This window comes from Mustela lutreola, chromosome 16 (genome assembly GCF_030435805.1).
Source record: "Mustela lutreola isolate mMusLut2 chromosome 16, mMusLut2.pri, whole genome shotgun sequence".
Classification (NCBI taxonomy): Eukaryota; Metazoa; Chordata; class Mammalia; order Carnivora; family Mustelidae; genus Mustela; species Mustela lutreola.
This window is the reverse complement of record NC_081305.1, coordinates 44,796,228-44,813,780: the sequence shown is the minus strand read 5'-3', so window position 1 is coordinate 44,813,780 and position 17,553 is coordinate 44,796,228. Positions and strand designations below refer to the sequence as shown.

Below are 17,553 nucleotides of genomic sequence, written 5' to 3'. Positions count from 1 at the left end.
AAAGGGAGATCCAGGTTCGTAATGGGCCGGCCTGCAACTGTCTCACGGGAGGGCGGGGCCTCGAGCCCGGGGGCGGGGCCTAGATCTCGGGGTCCGCCCTCGCTGTCTCGCCCACTTGCCATCTACCGCTTCACTCCCGTTCTTTTCGGTTATTTTCTGCTACGGCCGTTCCCCGCCCTGCCCTGGGCCCAGGGGGCCGCGGTCTGAACTTTGGTCGGCTGGAGGAGTCGGTGAGTGGGAACCTCTGGGCGAAGGCGGGGCCAGGGCGGAGTTGGAGAAAGGGGTGGGGCCTGAGTGTTAGACCAGGAGCAGTAAAAGTTTAGGAGTGAGGCCCGAAGATTTGCCGTTGCCTGAGAAGAGGGCGAGACTCAAATGATAGACTCAGAGAGAGGGATCGGAGGGTTAGAAGTGAGGACTAGGGGGTTAGCAAGACTAGAATACTGCGGAGGAGTGGCTAGACCTGGGGCCGGTGATGAGGACCGGTACTGACAATCAGGGGCGGGACCAGAGAGCAGGGGCGGGGCCTGGGCCTCCGAGCCAGGTTAGAAGACTGGGAGAGAAGTTTGAACTCCTTGCAGGCCTTAAAGGCTACTTACTGAGCACAATCATCATGAGTGATGTGGCCTGAGTAACGGACAGGAAAGCGGGCAAGCCCTGCAGCTTGGAGCCTAGAGACCGGGGATATATGGTCAAAGTGTAGGGATGTGACCTGAGGGACAAGCCAGGATGGGGAGACAGGGACAGAACCTTAGTACACTGACTAAGAGAATGGAGCCTAAGTATCTGAACAGCAACTGAATGGGGTCATGAGGAAGAAGGCATGACAGTAGCTGAATGGGGCAACGGGGAAGAACGACTGAGCTTCGAGAGTCAGGGAACAAGAATGCGGCTAGCAACTGGTGCCTGAGTGGATCTTGGAACATAGGGGCCGGTCTGGGGTGGACAGGTAGGACCAGACACAGCCAGCCTCGTGGAGTCCCCACAGTTTTAGCAGACTGACAGGCGTAAGTTTTTCTGACCACAGTCCCCGACCTCCGTCAGAAATGGGGAACGTGCAGTCGGAGCCGTCCGCGGGCGGGGGCTCCCGAAAAGAACAGGCCTCGGACCGCTCCTCTGAGTCCCGCCGGACATCCCTGGTGGAGCCCGAGGTGACCCCCTCCTCCCCGGCGATGCGCCTGGCTCGCGGGCTGGGCGTCTGGTTCCCTGGAAGCTCCGCGCCCCCGGGAATCCTGCTACCCCCGGAGCCCCAGGCCTCACCCTCGCCCCTGACCTTACAACTGCCCTCGCCAGTGACGCCCCTTTCAGAGGAGGCGGCTGCGGCCGCGGTCTCTACACCACCCCCGCCCTCCGTGGGGACCCTGTTGCCCGCGCCGTCTAAGTGGCGAAAACCCACGGGCACTCCAGTGCCCCGGATGCGCGGTCTGCTGGAGGCGAGCCATCGCGGCCAGGGCGATCCTCCGAGCCTCCGTCCGCTGCCTCCGCCGCCCCGGCAAGTAACTGGAGAGGACCCCAAGTCTGTCCCGAGGGCCCCATCCCCTACTCCACTGCCCTTGGAGCCGCGGAAGTTACCACCACCGCCACCTTCCGACCGGCAGCCTCCGGATCACAGAATCATTCCTGCTCTGGCCACACCCGCCACGCCCCCGACAGAAAGTCAGGTCGGGTACGGCAGCGAGGGCCAGACTGCGGTTGGAGCTCGCAGAGGGGCGCCTCCCCAAGCGGGCGAGGGAGAAATGGCCCGGCCTGCGGTATCTGAATCCGGCCTCAGTTTGCTATGCAAAGTCACCTTCAAGTCGGGGCCCACTCTGGCCCCTGCGGCAGCCTCGAGTTCCTTAGCACCCAAAGCCTCGCTCGGGGGTAGCGGAGGAGGCGGAGGGCTCTTCGCTGCCGCATCGGGTTCCATCTCTTACGCTGAGGTCCTGAAGCAGGGGCCCCTGGCTCCTGGGGTCGCTCGACCCTCGGGAGAGGTCCCTCGGGGGACTCAGGAAGCAGAAGGCGGTGATGGAGATGGCGAGGGGTGTTCTGGAACCCCCTCGGCGCCCGTGTCCCACGCCAGGACCCTTCCGCCGCCACCCTATACCACCTTTCCAGGCTCGAAGCCCAAATTTGACTGGGTGAGCCCTGCGGATGGCCCTGAACGCCACTTCCGTTTCAACGGAGCCGGCGGCGGTGTCGGGATGCCCAGACGGCGCGCTGCCGCTCTCTCAGGGCCCTGGGGGTCCCCACCGCCTCCGCCGGGGCAGATGCACCCAACCCCCGGGCCCCGGAGGCCTGCACCGACCCTGCTGGCGCCGCCTATGTTCATCTTCCCGGCGCCCACCCATGGTGAGCCTGTGAGCACCCGGCCGGGAGGCCCACAGGAGGTGCTGCCACCGCCACCGCCCACGCCACCACCCACGCCGCCTCCCGCGCCGCCGCCGACTCCGCAGCCGCCGGTGCTCCTGCCAACGCGGCTGCCCGTGGTCCGCCCTCCCACTCCACGCCCGGGCCACTTGGAGTTGGCTTTGGCTCCCGCCCCGGCTCCCACTCTGCCCCTCGCCTTGGCTGCTGACCAGGCCCCCACCCCGACCCCCGCCCCGGCCCCGGCCCAGACCCCGGCCCCAGTTCCGGCCCCGGCTCCGGTCCCGGTCCCGGCCCCGGCTCCTTTTCCAGCGCCAGCGCCGACGCCAGCCCCGGCCCCGGGCCCTGCCCCGGCCCCGGCTCCGGCCCCGGCCCGGGCCCCAGCCCCGGCTCCCGCTCCAGCTCCGGCATCAGCCCCCGCTCTGGCTCCAGCTCCCGCTTCGGCCCCCGCCCCATCCCCGGCTCCAGCTCCCACCATGGAGCCAACGCTGCCTGCGCCTGCGCCCATCAAGGCCCGCACGCGAAGGAGCAAGGGTGCCCGAGCAGCCCGAGGCGCGACCCGTGAGGATGGCGCGCCGGGAGATGGTCCTCGCGAACGTACTGCAGCTATCGTGACTGACAGTGGTGGTGGAAGGGGTGGTGGTGGCGGCGGGACCCCTCCAGCAGGGATGGCTAACACGGGAACCACACGCCACTGGCCGCCCTTCCAGGTGCTTAACTCCTGTCCCTGCAAGTGTTACTGCCGCCACCAGCCGCGTCATCGCCGTCTACCACGCAACGTGTCTGCCTGGTGAGGAAAGGTCATCGGGTAGTAGGGAGGGAAGGGTATACCCCTTGAAGTCCTGAACCAGATCTTCCCGGATAGAGTCCCATTCAGCCCTCTGGAATCCAGACGGCAGCTGACCCCTGACCCTTTCCTTGGCTGTATCTCAAACCCAGCTGAGCTCCAATCCTTCAGCACCAAGAGAAAACTTGACACCATACTGACCCCTGACCAGGAACAGTGTATGCCTTGGTCCAGCCTCTTGGTACACAGATATCCAAGCCGACTCTTGGCCCTGTGATCTGGAGCTGTCAGGGAGGGAAGCTGGTGCCCCCTGGACTGACGTCATACATAGCCTAACCCTGTCCCTCAGGGTACCAAGGACCATGTCTCAAGTTTTTTAGGGATAGGAGCAGAGGAGATGAATGTATACCTCCAAAGAAGTCCCTGACTTAGCCCCTCACACTCCTGACCTCTCCAGCCTTTAGGAACTTCTCCTGACTCTGGGTTCCAAGGCTTTCGCAGCTAGAGGGAACAGATGTCCCATCCCCATGCTAAGGAGGCTATAGCCGAGTCCTCAGCTCCAGAAAGATAGTGTATCTTTGTTACACACTCCCCCTACACACACACACACACAATGAATCTCAGAATCTGGTCACCAGAATTCATCTGACCTTGGCTCCCAAAGATTCTGAATCACCGAGAGACCCTCTGCTCTGGACCCCTTGAGGGTTTGGTAGGGATGGGCCAGGCGGGGGGGGAGGGGAGTATAGGACACAGATACTATCACCAATCCTTAGCCCCCTTTCCTAAATTTAAGTGGATATAACCCTGCCCTAGACTGCCTTTGTGATACATGGCCCTTCATACAGATGGGGCAAGTGAAACCTAGGAGGGGCAAGGGCTCTGCCACATGGCCAGGCCCTGCTGATTCTACCCTCCCCCTAGGCTGAGCACGCCCACCAACCACCTGAGCGAGCCACCCTGGGTTGCCACCATCAAGCTGGCTGGCTCCCTGGTGGCCGGGCTGGAGCACTACGACTTGCAAGCCACTCATTCCAACTGAGTGCAGTCTGCTCAGTGCCCTCTGCTTCCCCGTCCTTGACAATAAAATAACCATCCAGATGTCTAGCTACCTGTCAGTCACTTCCTCAGGGTTGAAGGGATGAGGTGGGCTAGGGCAAAGGCCGCCACGAAAGCACGTCTTAGAAACAGTTAAGGAGACTCGATCCAGACAGCAGTCGTGGAAATCCAGGCATCCGGCACCTGGACTGATGGGCCCAGCGGGTTAGACAGTCTCGTTACCCTTAATACCATCAGCCCCATTTCTGAGCCAATCTGAGGCCAAGCTGAGATGTTCGGCACAAATTCACTTGGAAAGCAGGGGTGATCACTCCCTTATACAGGTGTGGAAACAGACTCTAGAAGACTTTGTTGAAAGTCATCCCACAAATGGCTCAGCCAGATTTGGAAGCTGCCTTAAACACCTTCTCGAAAACGTCATGGCAGGAAACACAGGCTGGGGGCAGTACCAGGGGTCCTAACAGTACTGGCTCAGGAAGGCTGGGAACCAGGGCAGGCTTGCCAGCACCCACATCTATCGTTCCACAGAGGTCTCAAACTGGTAGCCCACAGACGGGTTCCATTTCACATGTTATTGAACAAACTGGTTTAATTGCAAACGTTTTTAAAACTGTGATGCATCACCCCCTTCGCTGAAAAATTCGTGCCTTGGCCTGGCAGTCCCATGGGTCCACAGCCGGCTGCAACAATCCCTCTACCTGGAACCTGGGCTCTCCTGCCACCGGGGTCCCGTCATGGCTGCCATCGAAGAGCTTCAGCAATGGCTGCCAGGCAGAGGCTGACCCAACAAGAGAGTTATCTCCACCCCAGAGGGCCCCCAAACTTCTAAATTCTTCCAAGATAAGGAACTTGTCTCCCCACCATTCCACCCGGGGAGACAAGGGCCTACAAGAGAGAAGGTCAATCCACCTTTATTGGAGGAAGCCCTGCCCTGCCACTGCTTTAAATGCTGCAGGCCTGGCCGCACCCTGGCACCGGGGTGGGGGGGCTCAGACGATCATCTCCAGCTGCCGGGCATACTCGATGACCTGTTTGGCCAGTTCCGTGGAGGGGATGGTGGTATCTTCTGGCTTCTGCTGCTGGCTGGCAAAGCTGTAGTAGTTGTTGAGGCCCAGAACCCACCCTCGCTGCAGGAAGGGAAGGGTGACAGATGGGTGGGGTGATCACACAGGCTCCCTCCCCACCCCACAGAGCCAGCACTTGCCCACCTGGGCCCTGGCTCACGTTCCTTGCCAACCCTACTCTACCGACACAACTCTAGACAAGTGACTTCACCTTTCTGTCCCTCAGCTGCTCCACGTTTGAAGCAAGGACTCTAATCACACAGCTCCCTGGGTCTGCTATGAGGATTCCGTGAACCAATACCTCTAAAGCGCCGAGAAGTGTTTGGCCCAAAGTAAATGATCACTAAGTATCAGCTGTCACCACAGCTGAAGTTCAGTTTCACTTCTTCCAGTCTGGTCTTGACCCTCCTCAGTTACCGTCCACCCCCTGCCCTAGCACCTCCAAGGGCACTACTGGTGCATAAACACCCCAGGCCAAATGAGGCAAGGTCTTGCAGAGAAAAGCTGCATCCTCTAAGGAATTTTGTTAAGGACAACAGCTCAACAGGCCCTGGGCATCAGCGTCCACCTCCACCTCCTGCCAGGTGCTATGCTAAACAAGAACCCACATGTTAAATTCCAGCCCCCACTCTATGGATCAGGAAACTGAAGCTCAGAGAAGTTCAGCAACCTGCCTGAGGTCACACAGCTGGATTTAAACATGTGCAGTCTTGCTCCAGAGTCCCTCCAGGCCCCCCCACCCTACTGTGAGTGCACCCCTGGCCCCACGCCTCCCGCCCTGTGCCCCAGGCACCTTCTTGGCGTAGTCTGTCATCTTTTTGGGTGTGTTGAAGAAGAGGATTCGGGTGGCCTCAGTGAAAAGTATCTTCTCATAAGCCTTCTCAATGCACCCAGCAATCTCGTCCCTGAGGAAAGACAAGGTTCTCATTACTGAACACAAACAACTCTCCAGGCCTTGTCCTCCCAGGGCTGACATGTGTGAGCTCTGAACTTTCAGTTCAGCACTGATGTCTGGAACATGCTTCCTGCCCTGTTTCCAGGCTTGGAAAGGGGCAGGAGTGTGACCAGAGGTGCAAAGCCAGGGCCACAGCAGGGTCCAGATCTCTGAGACTACTGGGCTCGAACTCTGAATCCCACTCCCAGTCATTAGGACTTCAAACTGTCTGAAACCCAGGCTGGGACTCACATGAGGGATCTCTTTACCGAATCACCCCCCTATATACCCAAGGGTGCTTGCTGTACCCCATTTCTAGATCTAATCCTGAGAGGGTTTCTTGCCACCCCTGTTAAGAAGCACAAGATCAAGGGGCGCCTGGGTGGCTCAGTGGGTTAAGCTGCTGCCTTCGGCTCAGGTCATGATCTCAGGGTCCTGGGATCGAGTCCCGCATCGGGCTCTCTGCTCAGCAGGGAGCCTGCTTCCTACTCTCTCTCTCTGCCTGCCTCTCTGCCTACTTGTAATCTCTCTCTGTCAAATAAATAAATAAAATCTTTTAAAAAAAAAAAAAAGCACAAGATCAAGACTGAAGTAGAGAAACAGCAAAGATCAAGTCACTGAAAACAAAGGCGTGAGCTCTAGGAACAAGTTAGTGACACGGAGGGTGCATCTCTTTCTGATGTATTTTATCTCTTAAACCAAGCGGCAGGTATGCACTCACTGCATACTACTACTTGTTCATTTTGGAGAACCAAATTTTTTTTTTTTAGTTTTTATTTATTTATTTGACAGAAAAAGAGAAATCACAAGTAGGCAATCAGAGAGAGAGGGGGAAGCAGACTCCCCACGGAGCAGAGAGCCCAACGTGGGGTTCAATCCCAGGACCCTGGGAGCATGACCTGAACTGAAGGCAGAGGCTTAACCCACTGAGCCACCCAGGCGCCCCTTGGAGAACCAAATATTTATTTAAAATAACCTAAACTTGGGGCGCCTGGGTGGCTCAGTCATTAAGTGTCTGCCTTCGGCTCAGGTCATGATTCCAGAATCCTCAGACCGAGCCCCACATCAGGCTCCCTGCTTGGTGAGAAGCCTGCTTCTTCCTTTCCCAATCCCACTGCTTGTGTTCCCTCTCTTGCTGTGTCTCTGTCAAACAAATAAAATATTTTTAAAAAAATAAAAAATAAAAATAATCTAAACTCGTAAGCTAGCCCTCCTCACTCCCGCCACATCTCTGGGCTTAGTTTTAGTTCTGCCATCCAAGAAATGGAAACCCATCTCAGTCTGGCACTTTGATCCATGAACCCGCTCTGCCACCACCTGGACCCTTTTATTCCTCAAGAGATGTGTCAGTGTCATGCCCACCTGCCCATGTCACATCACTTGTGCACAGAGCCACCCCTGAGCAGGACTTAATGGCCCCATTCTAAGGAAGAAGAAACTGAGGGTTCCACAGTTTAAGAGACCTGAGGTGAGGTCACATGCCTCATGGACTGGAGCACTTCTAAAAAAAGCAGCTTGGGTCTTGCCTGCTGAGCGCTGTCTGGGTGCCAAGCCCAAGCCTGGATCATATGGGCACACAGATAAACAGCCCCCAGTGAGATGAGGGCTGTTTTCCATAATCTCATGACAAGTTCCAGTTCACAGAGAAGGAGATGTGACGTGCCCAACCTCTCCAGACCACAAGTGGCCAGAATGGGCTTCAACTCAGGGCTGTCTGACTCCAGAGTCCAAACTCTCTGAACCCCACAGGACCCTGCCCCACCCCACACACCTGATAGTGTCAAGCAGGATGTCAATGAAGAAGGTATAGCTCTCAGCAGGGATGTTGCCTTTGGCCAGGAACACCTTGTTATAGCTGCCCTCCATCAGGTACTGTAGAGGCCAAGGGTGGAGAGCAAAAGAGGATAAGGAAGAGGTAGCATAGGGGTCTGCGAGCTGAGGCCTCACCACATTCCCAGTGGCTCAATAATCTCCTCTGCTAGAACACCCTTAGAGTAGTCATGATTCCCCATGCAGACTGAGCACCTCCTCTTCCAGGAAGCACTCCCTGGTTTGTGTACACACACACACACACACACACACACACACACACACGCAAACACGCATGCACATCCTTTCTCCAAACTGCCCTGTGCTGATAGCTAATTCTCTTACCTATTCTCCAATCACAGGAGAGAGAGCTGGACCCACCCCAGAGCTCATCCCTCCAGTCCTTTGCCTGCATTGTGCAGCCAGCCATAACTGCTCGCTCCCATCTTCTCACCACAGCAAACTCCTCCCATGAGACCTCAGCTCTAGGAACTACCTCCTAAGTTAGGTACTAAAGCTCTTCCCTGATCATGCTCACCTTGTTCTAGAAATACTTTCCTCTTGGCTTACTCTCAGCCACACCAGGCATATTTCTGCCTCGGCACCTTAGGCTGCTCCCTCTACTCGGTTCACTTCCCCTCAGATGTCCATGTGGCTGGGTTCATGGCCCCTTTCAAATCTTTCTCAAATCTTACCTTTTCAGAAGCTCCTCCCTGACCACCCTACAAAAAAATTCACCGCTGCCCCAACTCTCCACCCTCCCCACTTTGTCCTTCTCCATAGCACTTAACATCTGACAGAACACATAGATTACTTAATCTTTTTGTTTACTGTCTGCTTCCTCATCTGAATGTCATGCCCACCAGATCCTGGATTTTAATGTTTTGTTTGTAGAACAGTCTGAAAACCAATCAATGTCATGGCACGTGGCTGGGGCTCAACAGCTATTGAAAAAATGAGCAAATGAGTCCCCAAGTTAAAGACAGGTGACCCCAGCTCACTCCTCCAGGAAATCTCCCCTAATGTTTGCACCTGCACCACCCCCTCCAGATCCTCCCTCCACGCCCATTCCCCAGCCTCACCTGCTCAAGGGACACAGGATGCTTGATGTATACATTGGTCTGGATGTCCTTGGCAGGCAGCCGCTCCAACTCTGTGTGGAACTCAGCCACCCGGTTCTGGGACAGCAGGAAGAGGAGGTTGAGGCCCAAGAGCTGATGCATATAGGCTGACTCGGGGAGCTGCTCCCTGTGGACGAGGATGGGAGAACCAACGTAAGGAGGGCTTAAGTATCTATGAGCCCCCGGCGCCAGCCTCCAGAGACCCTGATGGACCCGTGGTGTCTCCTTGCAGAAGTATGGGGTCTTGAGTTTTCAAATGAAACTAAGTCCAGAGAGGCATGAAGTCACAAGTCGTATGGGCCCAAGAAACTGACCTCACTCCAGGAAAGGGACTCAGACTCAGTTTCCCCAACTATAAAAAGAGAATTACCACAGCATCCATCTCTTAGAAGGTAGGTCAAGTGAATAAGGGTTAATTGAATCAAATGACTTAAACCAGGTACAGTGATCGGAACAGTACTTGACTCATATTGTGTGTTAGCTGTGATTATGATATTAGGAGGAAACTGAGGTATGGGGAGGTGAAGTCATTTGCCCAAGACCACATAATCAGGAAGCAGCAAAATCAGTTTCAAACTCAGGTTTGTCTGACTTCTAAACATGTCAAATTCTTAATTATTAATCCACTTAAGCAACATTGAGTTAAAAAACATTGTTTTATATTCAACACATTCAGTGAATCCCTGCTCTGGGCCCAGCCTCATGCTAGGCAGTACTGGAATGCAGCAGTGACTAAGACCCCTCTGACTTTAGGAGTTCAGTGGGGGAGACCAGCTGAGATAGGGGAGGCAGAGTCAGAGGGATCATGGCTCAGACAGCACTGGAGGCTGCAGGAAAGTTTGGTCTGAAGCCTGAGAGCTATGGAGAGCCATGACAGATTCCAATCAGGGTATCAATATTGGTCAAGTTTTAGCATCGCAAAAAGAATCTACTGGCTGTCATGGGGTATGAATCGAAGGGGGCAAAGCTGGGGCCAGGGCAGGTGAAAGGCAGCTACAGTGCAGAGTAGAAATGTAGTATAGGAACGTGGAGAGGGGAAGAGACTGGAGGCCAACAGAGACCAAATGGTACAATCTCAGGATAAGGACCTCCAGGAAACTCAAACTCCTGACCCTGTACATTCTGGGGACAGAGTTAGGCAAACAGGGAGTTTCCAGTTGAAGGAAGATGACCTGAGACGCTGGAGAACCAGTGATTTAAAAACAAGAAAAAGAAAAACAAAAAACTACCATATAACCCCTTGCCCCCACCCAATCAGGGGCAGGACCCATCCTCACTTGTAATCGAAGTAGTAGCATTTGAGCTGGGCCATGTAGCGCTCGAAGGAGGGGATGTCCTTGCGCAGGATACTCCACTGGGCCCCGATCTCCAGAATGTCACCTGTGGGTGACAGGGCAGGTTCTCAAGAGGTGCCTGAGTCCCTCTTCTGACTACCACTCCTGCCATTCCTCCCCTCACCCCCAGCCCATCACCCCCCACCAGCCCCAATCACTCACGGGCCAGAATGAGCTGCTGTTTGGTCAGTTTGGTCCCTGTAGTTGGCAAGAAGTTGAGCTCCAGCAGAACCAGCTGACAAGGACAGCAGAGAAGGAAGGAAAGAAAGAAGATGGGACCTCAAGTACAGGTTTACTTATTTTTGCAAAGCCTCAGTTTACCCACCTAGGAAACAAAACTAATCGTCATCCCTGACTCAAAGCTGTTGTGAGTTTTAAAGGAGTCAGAACAGAGCCTGGGCACACTGAGTGCCCATTTAGGATGACCTCAGGTTACAATTATAAATAGACCCACTGGGAAAACAGGAAACATCCTCCATCCCTGACTCAATGGAATCAAGGGGGTGGGAAGACGCTAGCACCTTCAGTTTTTGGCAGACCTTTTCCACAATTTATTGGGCTGGGCCCAGCTACACCTCCCATTACCCCCAGATCTACATCCGGGAGGAAAGGGAGGTAACATCCCCCCATCACCCAGCCCACATATCATTTAACAGACATGCCCCATTCAGAGACTCAGTTCACCCACAATACTTGTACTCCTTCCCAAACAACGTTCGGTCTGAAGCACTCTGAACCCCATTCTGGTCCTCTCCTATAACAATATTTTCTCTAGATTCAGTCCTATTCTCAAAACTCGGCTGCCCACCCTCTCCCACACCCCACCATGCGTCCCAAGTCCCAGATACTCTCAGACCCTGACTTGGTCTGGTCTATCCACGTAATCCTTCATCTCAGCCTCCTTTCATCACCCTGTCCCGTCCTCATTCCCCACTTGCTCTCGTCAAGAACCTACCATCAGAAAAAAAAAAAAAAAAAAAAAAAAAAACTCCAATACGCCCATCCTGCCGCTCCAGCCAGCTAGGCCTCCAAACACCAAAACTTGAACCCCCAACTTAGTTATGCCTGAACATTTTCATCACTGGCTCCCCCCACCACGCCCCGCCACTGTGGAGCCGTCTCTGATCCGTTCCAAATCTCTCTCTCTTTTTTTTTGAAGATTTTATTCATTTATTTGACAGACAGAGATCACAAGTAGGCAGAGAGGCAGGCAGAGAGAGGGGGAAACAGCCCGCTGAGCAGAGAGCCCGATGTGGGGCTCGATTCCTGGTCCCTGGGATCATGACCTGAGCCGAAGGCAGAAGCTTTAACCCACTGAGCCACCCAGATGGCCCCCGTTCCAAATCTCTTCTTCACCTCTTGAAATCCGCACTTTGGCAGTTCCGAATCCTTCACCTTACTGGATCCCCCAACCCGCCCTGGTTTCGCCCGCGGCCGGGAACTCAGCTAGGTCTAGACCCTAAGACAGGCCCCCGCCAAACCCTACCTTGAGACGGCCCAGCTCTTCACCACACTTGCTAAGATTGGGGCTTTTACGGTTCCACTCGCCCTTAAGTTGCTCGTACATGCCGGCCGCGACCTGAAGAACTGCACTCGAGGCCGCCGCAGAGCCCGAGCCCGAGGGGCCCGGCGACCCGTTCACCGCCGTGGCCGCCATCTTCCGTGATGCGGCAAACCTCCGGACCGATTTACGGCAGCGTCGCCTACAGACGCTCGCCCGGCGGAAGTGGGGCCGGGAGGTGGAGCCCAACATTAGGGGCGGGGCCACGGCTGCCGTCCTCCGCCCGCCGCTGTTTGTATTCAGTCGCTCTCGGGGAGGTGCCCTTGGAGTCCGGCCCTTAATGAACATGTCAGTCAGTGCTCCGCCTCTGCTGTCATTCAATATGGTGACCGGAAGTCCTCTCCTGCCCTAACTGAAAATGGCAGCAGTCACAACGCCTTGCCGCCTCCCGTAACCAATATGGCTGTCATGGCTTCGGTCTAGGCGTTCGCGACGCTAGGTTTCTGTCTTCGAGAGTCCACCTTCTCAGAAGCTTCTTTAAACCAAGAGGGGGCGGTAGTGGAGCTATGTCATTATTTCCATTTTATAAACAGGCTTTGAAAGGCTCGGTAACTTTCCCAGAGACTAACCGTCGAGATTTGAACCCAGGTCTCCGTGGAGTCTCTCAGTGCATCCTTCTACATTTTCTCCAAGCTTACAAAAATATACACAAACTGTACAAAAATCATCCAGTATTATGCCTTAAATACCACATATACGCGGAGGATTCCCATTTTTTTTTTATCCCTACTCCCATTTCCTCTGCATATATCACACCTGCCTATTCAACATGTCCCCTTTTCTCAAACCCAACTCTCTGTCTTCTTCAGAATGTCAGCTCCACAAAAGCAGGGATATCTACCGGTTTTCTTTATTTCCGTATTCTCAGCATGTTGTACACAGTCAATGAATATTTGTTGAATGAGTGAATGAATGGGTATGTAAAATTGCCTGTCTTTCAAAACGTTTTTTTAGCGGCGCCTGGGTGGCTCAGTGGATTAAAGCCTCTGCCTTCAGCTCAGGTCATGATTTCGGGGTCCTGGGATGGAGCCCTGCGTCGGGCTGTCTGCTGAGCAGGGAGTCTGCTTCTCCCTCTCTCTCTGCCTGCTTCTCTGCCTACTTGTGATCTCTGCCTGATAAATAAATAAAATCTTTTAAAAAAACACTTTTTTAAAAGTTTTTATTTCGGGACGCCTGGGTGGCTCAGTTGGTTGAGCAGCTGCCTTCGGCTCAGGTCATGATCCCAGCGTCCTGGGATCGAGTCCCACATCGGGCTCCGTGCTCCGCAGGGAGCCTGCTTCTCCCTCTGACTCTGCCTTCCACTCTGTCTGCCTGTGCTCGCTTTCACTCGCTCTCTCTCTGACAAATAAATAAATAAAATCTTTAAAAAAAAAAAAGTTTTTATTTCAATTCCATTTAGCTGTGTTATTTTTAAGAGTTTTTAAACAAAAACTGAGTCGTGCTACACATATTTTCTAAAAAAAAAAAAAAAAGCAACGTGCTTCTTTTTTCTGCCAGTCTGATAAGGAACAACCACAAGTTTTTAGTTGTTTTCTTTTGCATTAGCATATTAATGAAGTTGAGCATCCTTTGTGTTTATTGAACATTTGGATTTCCTTTTTGAAATTTTCTGTGTGGTCATTGCATCTTCTTATACTTTTTTTTTTTTTTTAAAGATTTTATTTATTTATTTATTTATTTGAGATAGAGTAAGAAAGACAGCAAGAGAAAGCAAAAGCAGGGGGGAGGGGCAAAGGGAGAGGGAGAACCAGACTCCCCACTGAGCAAGAAGCCCCACATGGACTCCATCTACCTGAGCCTAAGTTGACCAGCCAACCAGGCGCCCCTCTAGTTATTAGTCTTTATCATACAATTTACAAACATTTTCTGCCCTTCTATGGGTTGTTTTTTCACTCTCTTGATGGAGTTCTTTGATTCACAAAAGGTTTTAGGTTTGATGGGGTTTAATTTGTCTATTTTTTCTTTTGTTGCATGGACTTTTAGTATCATACTTAGGAAATCATTGCCAAATCAAAGGTGAAGATTTTTACCTGTTTTATAGTTTTAGATCTTTTTTTAAAAAAAGATTTTATTTATTTGACAGGCAGAGATCACAAGTAGGCAGAGAGGCAGGCAGAGAAAGAGGAAAGGAAGCAGGCTCCCCACTGAGCAGAAAGCCCAATGGGGAGGGGGGCCTCTATCCCAGGACCCTGAGATCATGACCTGAGCCAAAGACAGAGGCTTTAACCCACTGAGCCACTCAGCTGCCCCAGTTTTAGATCTTAAATTTAAGAAGCTGATCCATTTTAAGTTAATTTTTGTGTATGGTATAAAGGTTCAAATTTATTCTTGTGCATGTGGATATCTAGTTTTCCCGGTATCATTTGTTGAAAGGAATGTCCTTTCCCCTATTGGGTGGTTTCAGCATCCTGGTCAAAAATCAATTGACTGTATACATAAAGGTTTATTTTCTGAGCTCTCTATTGTATTCTATTGGTCTATATGTCTCTCTTTATATCAGTATCACACTGTTTTAATTACTGTAGCTTTGCAGCTTTGAAATTAGGAAGTATAAGTCCTCCAACTTTGTTCTTCTATTTCAAGACAGTTTGGGCTATTTAGGTCCTTTGAAATTCCATATCAGTTTTAGGATGGGTTTCTCTATGATTGCAAAATTGCCACTGGGATTATGAGATTGTTTTGAATCTGTATATCACTTTTGGTCTTGCTATGAGCTGAAATCCCCTAAAAATGTAAATATTGAAGCCATAACCTCCCAATACCTCAGAGTGTGACTGTATTTGGTTACAGGGACTTTAAAGAGGTGCTGAAGTTCAAGTGAGGCCCATTAAGGTGGAACATAATCCAGTTTGACAAGAATCTTTATACAAAGAGGAAATTGGGGGGTTCCTGGGTGGCTCAGTCACTTAAGCATCTGCCTTAGGCTCAACTCATGATCTCAGGGTGCTAGGATTGAGCCCCATGTGGGGCTCCCTGATCAGCGGGGAGTCTGCATCTCCCTCTTCCTCTGCCTCCTACCCCTGCTCATACTCTCTCACTCTCTCTCACTGGTAAATAAATAAATAATCTTAAAAAAAGAAGAAGAAGAAGAGGAGGAGGAGGAGGAAATTTGGACACACAGAGAGACATCAGGGATGTGACCACACAGACTATGTGAGAACACAGCAAAAGAGTAGTCATTGACAAGCCAAAGAGACAGGCCTCAGAAACCAAACCTTCTGACAATTTTTAGACATTGAACTTTTAGACACCAGAATTGTGGGAAAACAAATCTCTTTTATTCAAGTTACCCAGTCTGTAGTATTTTGTTATGGCACCCCTAGCGAATGAATACAGGTAGTACTATCTTCTTAACAATACTAAGTTTTCCAGTTCATGAACATAGGATATCTTTCCATTTGCTTACATGTTCTTTAATTTCTTTCAGCAATGTTTTGTAGTTTTCAGTATACAAGTCTTTCACCTCTTTGTGCAAACGTATCCTTTTTTTAAGATTTTAAGTAATCTCCACACAGCCAACATGGGGCTCAAATCCACAACCCTGAGATCAAGAGTTGCATGCTCTATGGACCGAGCCAGCCAACCACCCCTATAAAACTTATTCATATTTTATTCTTTTTGATGTTGTGAATAGAATTGGGTTTTTAAAATTTTCCTTTTCAGAATAAATGAAACAAGATGGGATTGGGAGGGAGACAAACCATAAGAGACTCTTAATCTCACAAAACAAACTGAGGGTTGTGGGGGGTGTAGGGAGAGTGTGGTGGGGTTATGGACATTGGGGAGGGTATGTGTGATGGTGAGTGCTTTGGAAGTGTGTAAATCTGGCAATTCACAGACCTGTACCCTTGTGGCTAATAATACATTATATGTTTATTTAAAAAATCAAAAATTTAAAAAATTTCCTTTTCAAATTATTCATTGATAGTGTATAGAAATACAATTGGTTTTTGTGTGTTGATTTTGCATTTTGCAAGTTTGCTGAATTCACTTATTAGCTCTGTGTGTATTCTATGTAAAATTTCCTGTCATCTACAGAGATAACTTCAGTTCTTCCTTTCTATTTTGGGTGCCTTTATTTTCTTTTTCTTTATTAACTCCTCTGGCTAGAACTTCCAATAGTATGTTAAGTAGAAATGAGTGTCCATGATCGTTCCTGATCTTAGGGGAAGGCATTCAGTCTTTCACTACTGTGTATGATGTTAGCTTTGGGGTTTGTATTTATTTCCCTTATTTAACCCTATTTAACTCAGGTTGTTGAGTATTTTTATTATGAAAGAGTGTTGAGTTTTGTCAAATGTTTTTTTTCCCTCCATCAGTTGAGATGATCATGGTTGTATTTCCTTTATTTTATTAATGTGATGTATTACCCTGGTTGCTTTTCGTATGTTGAGTCCTTGTGTTCCAGGGATAGATCCCAATTGGTCTCAGTGTATAATCCTTAGAATACAGTGCTGAACTCAGCTTGGAAATGTTTTGTTGAGGAGTCTTGCATTTATACTCATGACGAATATTGGCCTTTAGTTTTCTCATCTTGTAAAAACTATCAAAACTGACTCAAGAAGAAATAGAAAATCTGAGTATGTCTAGAATAGGCAAGGAAATTGAATCTGTAATTTTTAAAAAAGATTTATTTTTTTAGTATTTTTTTAGAAATTTTTCATTTCAGCTAAGTTATTCCATTTGTTGGTGTGCAGTTGTTCATAACATGCTCTTCTAATCATTTTTATTTCCATAAAGAATAGATAGATCATTGTTTTTTTTTTAAATTCAATCTGCCAATATCTGCCTTTTAATAAGCAATATTTTTAGTTTTATCAAGACATGTTTTATGGGGCTCCTGGGTGGCTCAGTGGGTTAAGGCCTCTGCCTTTGGCTCGGGTCATGATCAGGCTCTCTGCTCAGCGGGGAGCCTGCCTCCTCCTCTCTCTCTGCCTGCCTCTCTGCCTGCTTGTGATCTCTCTGTGTCAAATAAATAAATAAAATCTTAAAAAAAAAAAAAAGACATGTTTTATGACCTAACATATCCTCTATCCTGGAGAATGTTTTACATGTGCTTGAGATGAAAATGTATTTTGCTGAAGAAAAGGGATCTGCCATGGACCCAATGTCAATGTTTTTGTCCTCCCCCCCCCAAATTCAGATGTTGACATCTAACCCCCCAATGTAATGGTAGTAGAAGGTAGAGCCTTTGGGAACCCTCAGAATTGAATTAATGCCCTTATAAAACAGACTTCAGAGACCTCCATTAACTCTTTCACCACATGAGGACACATCAAAATGATGGCCATCTATGAACCAGGACGCAGGCTCTCACCAAACATGGAATCTGTCAACAACTTGATCTTGGACTTTCAACCTCCAGAACAGTAAGAAATATATTTGTTTGCAAGCCACCCAGTTTATGGTATTCTGTTATAGCAGCCTCAACAGACTAAGACAGGACAAAACCGGATATTATCACATTTTCTTTATTTGCATCAGTGCGGTTAATATTGTTGATGGGTCTTTACTGGGGACTATGGTGCCATATGGCTTGACCAT

At 50.7% G+C, this 17,553-nt stretch overlaps 2 protein-coding genes across 4 annotated transcripts; one reads left to right on the top strand and one right to left on the bottom strand.

Annotated features, from left to right (window-relative positions):
- The first annotated feature begins 106 nt into the window (after positions 1–106).
- Positions 107–4,453, top strand: GGN (gametogenetin). Of its 3 annotated transcripts, XM_059151335.1 has the most exons (4): positions 107–230; positions 1,025–2,951; positions 3,051–3,130; positions 4,052–4,453. In XM_059151335.1, exons 2-4 carry the CDS (start codon positions 1,044–1,046, stop codon positions 4,167–4,169), a joined length of 2,106 nt encoding a protein of 701 aa, XP_059007318.1. In that variant the 5' UTR covers positions 107–230; positions 1,025–1,043; the 3' UTR covers positions 4,170–4,453. The 3 variants fall into 3 exon arrangements, with proteins under 3 accessions (XP_059007318.1, XP_059007320.1, XP_059007321.1); XM_059151337.1 differs by lacking the exon at positions 4,052–4,453 and having other exon boundaries at positions 1,025–2,937; XM_059151338.1 differs by having other exon boundaries at positions 216–230; positions 1,025–3,130; positions 4,052–4,452.
- Positions 4,454–5,081: 628 nt separating this feature from the next.
- On the bottom strand, positions 5,082–12,336 carry PSMD8 (proteasome 26S subunit, non-ATPase 8). Its single transcript, XM_059151345.1, has 7 exons — positions 11,935–12,336; positions 10,611–10,683; positions 10,392–10,494; positions 9,076–9,241; positions 7,956–8,056; positions 6,044–6,155; positions 5,082–5,313 (listed from the first exon to the last, which is right to left on the bottom strand). Exons 1-7 carry the CDS (start codon positions 12,295–12,297, stop codon positions 5,176–5,178), a joined length of 1,056 nt encoding a protein of 351 aa, XP_059007328.1. The 5' UTR covers positions 12,298–12,336; the 3' UTR covers positions 5,082–5,175.
- Positions 12,337–17,553: the final 5,217 nt, after the last annotated feature.

What these genes read in the sequence shown, in the direction of transcription:
- PSMD8 (XM_059151345.1), bottom strand. Translation starts at nt 12,297, where the DNA reads ATGTTCATTAAGGGCCGGACTCCAAGGGCACCTCCCCGAGAGCGACTG. An exon ending in TGCTACTACTTCGATTACAA is followed by an intron (nt 9,242 to 10,391) that starts GTGAGGATGGGT and finishes CCTCGTCCACAG; the next exon opens with GGAGCAGCTCCCCGAGTCAG. An exon ending in ATCCTGTGTCCCTTGAGCAG is followed by an intron (nt 8,057 to 9,075) that starts GTGAGGCTGGGG and finishes TGGCCTCTACAG; the next exon opens with TACCTGATGGAGGGCAGCTA.
- GGN (XM_059151338.1), top strand. Translation starts at nt 1,044, where the DNA reads ATGGGGAACGTGCAGTCGGAGCCGTCCGCGGGCGGGGGCTCCCGAAAA. An exon ending in CCACGCAACGTGTCTGCCTG is followed by an intron (nt 3,131 to 4,051) that starts GTGAGGAAAGGT and finishes CCCTCCCCCTAG; the next exon opens with GCTGAGCACGCCCACCAACC.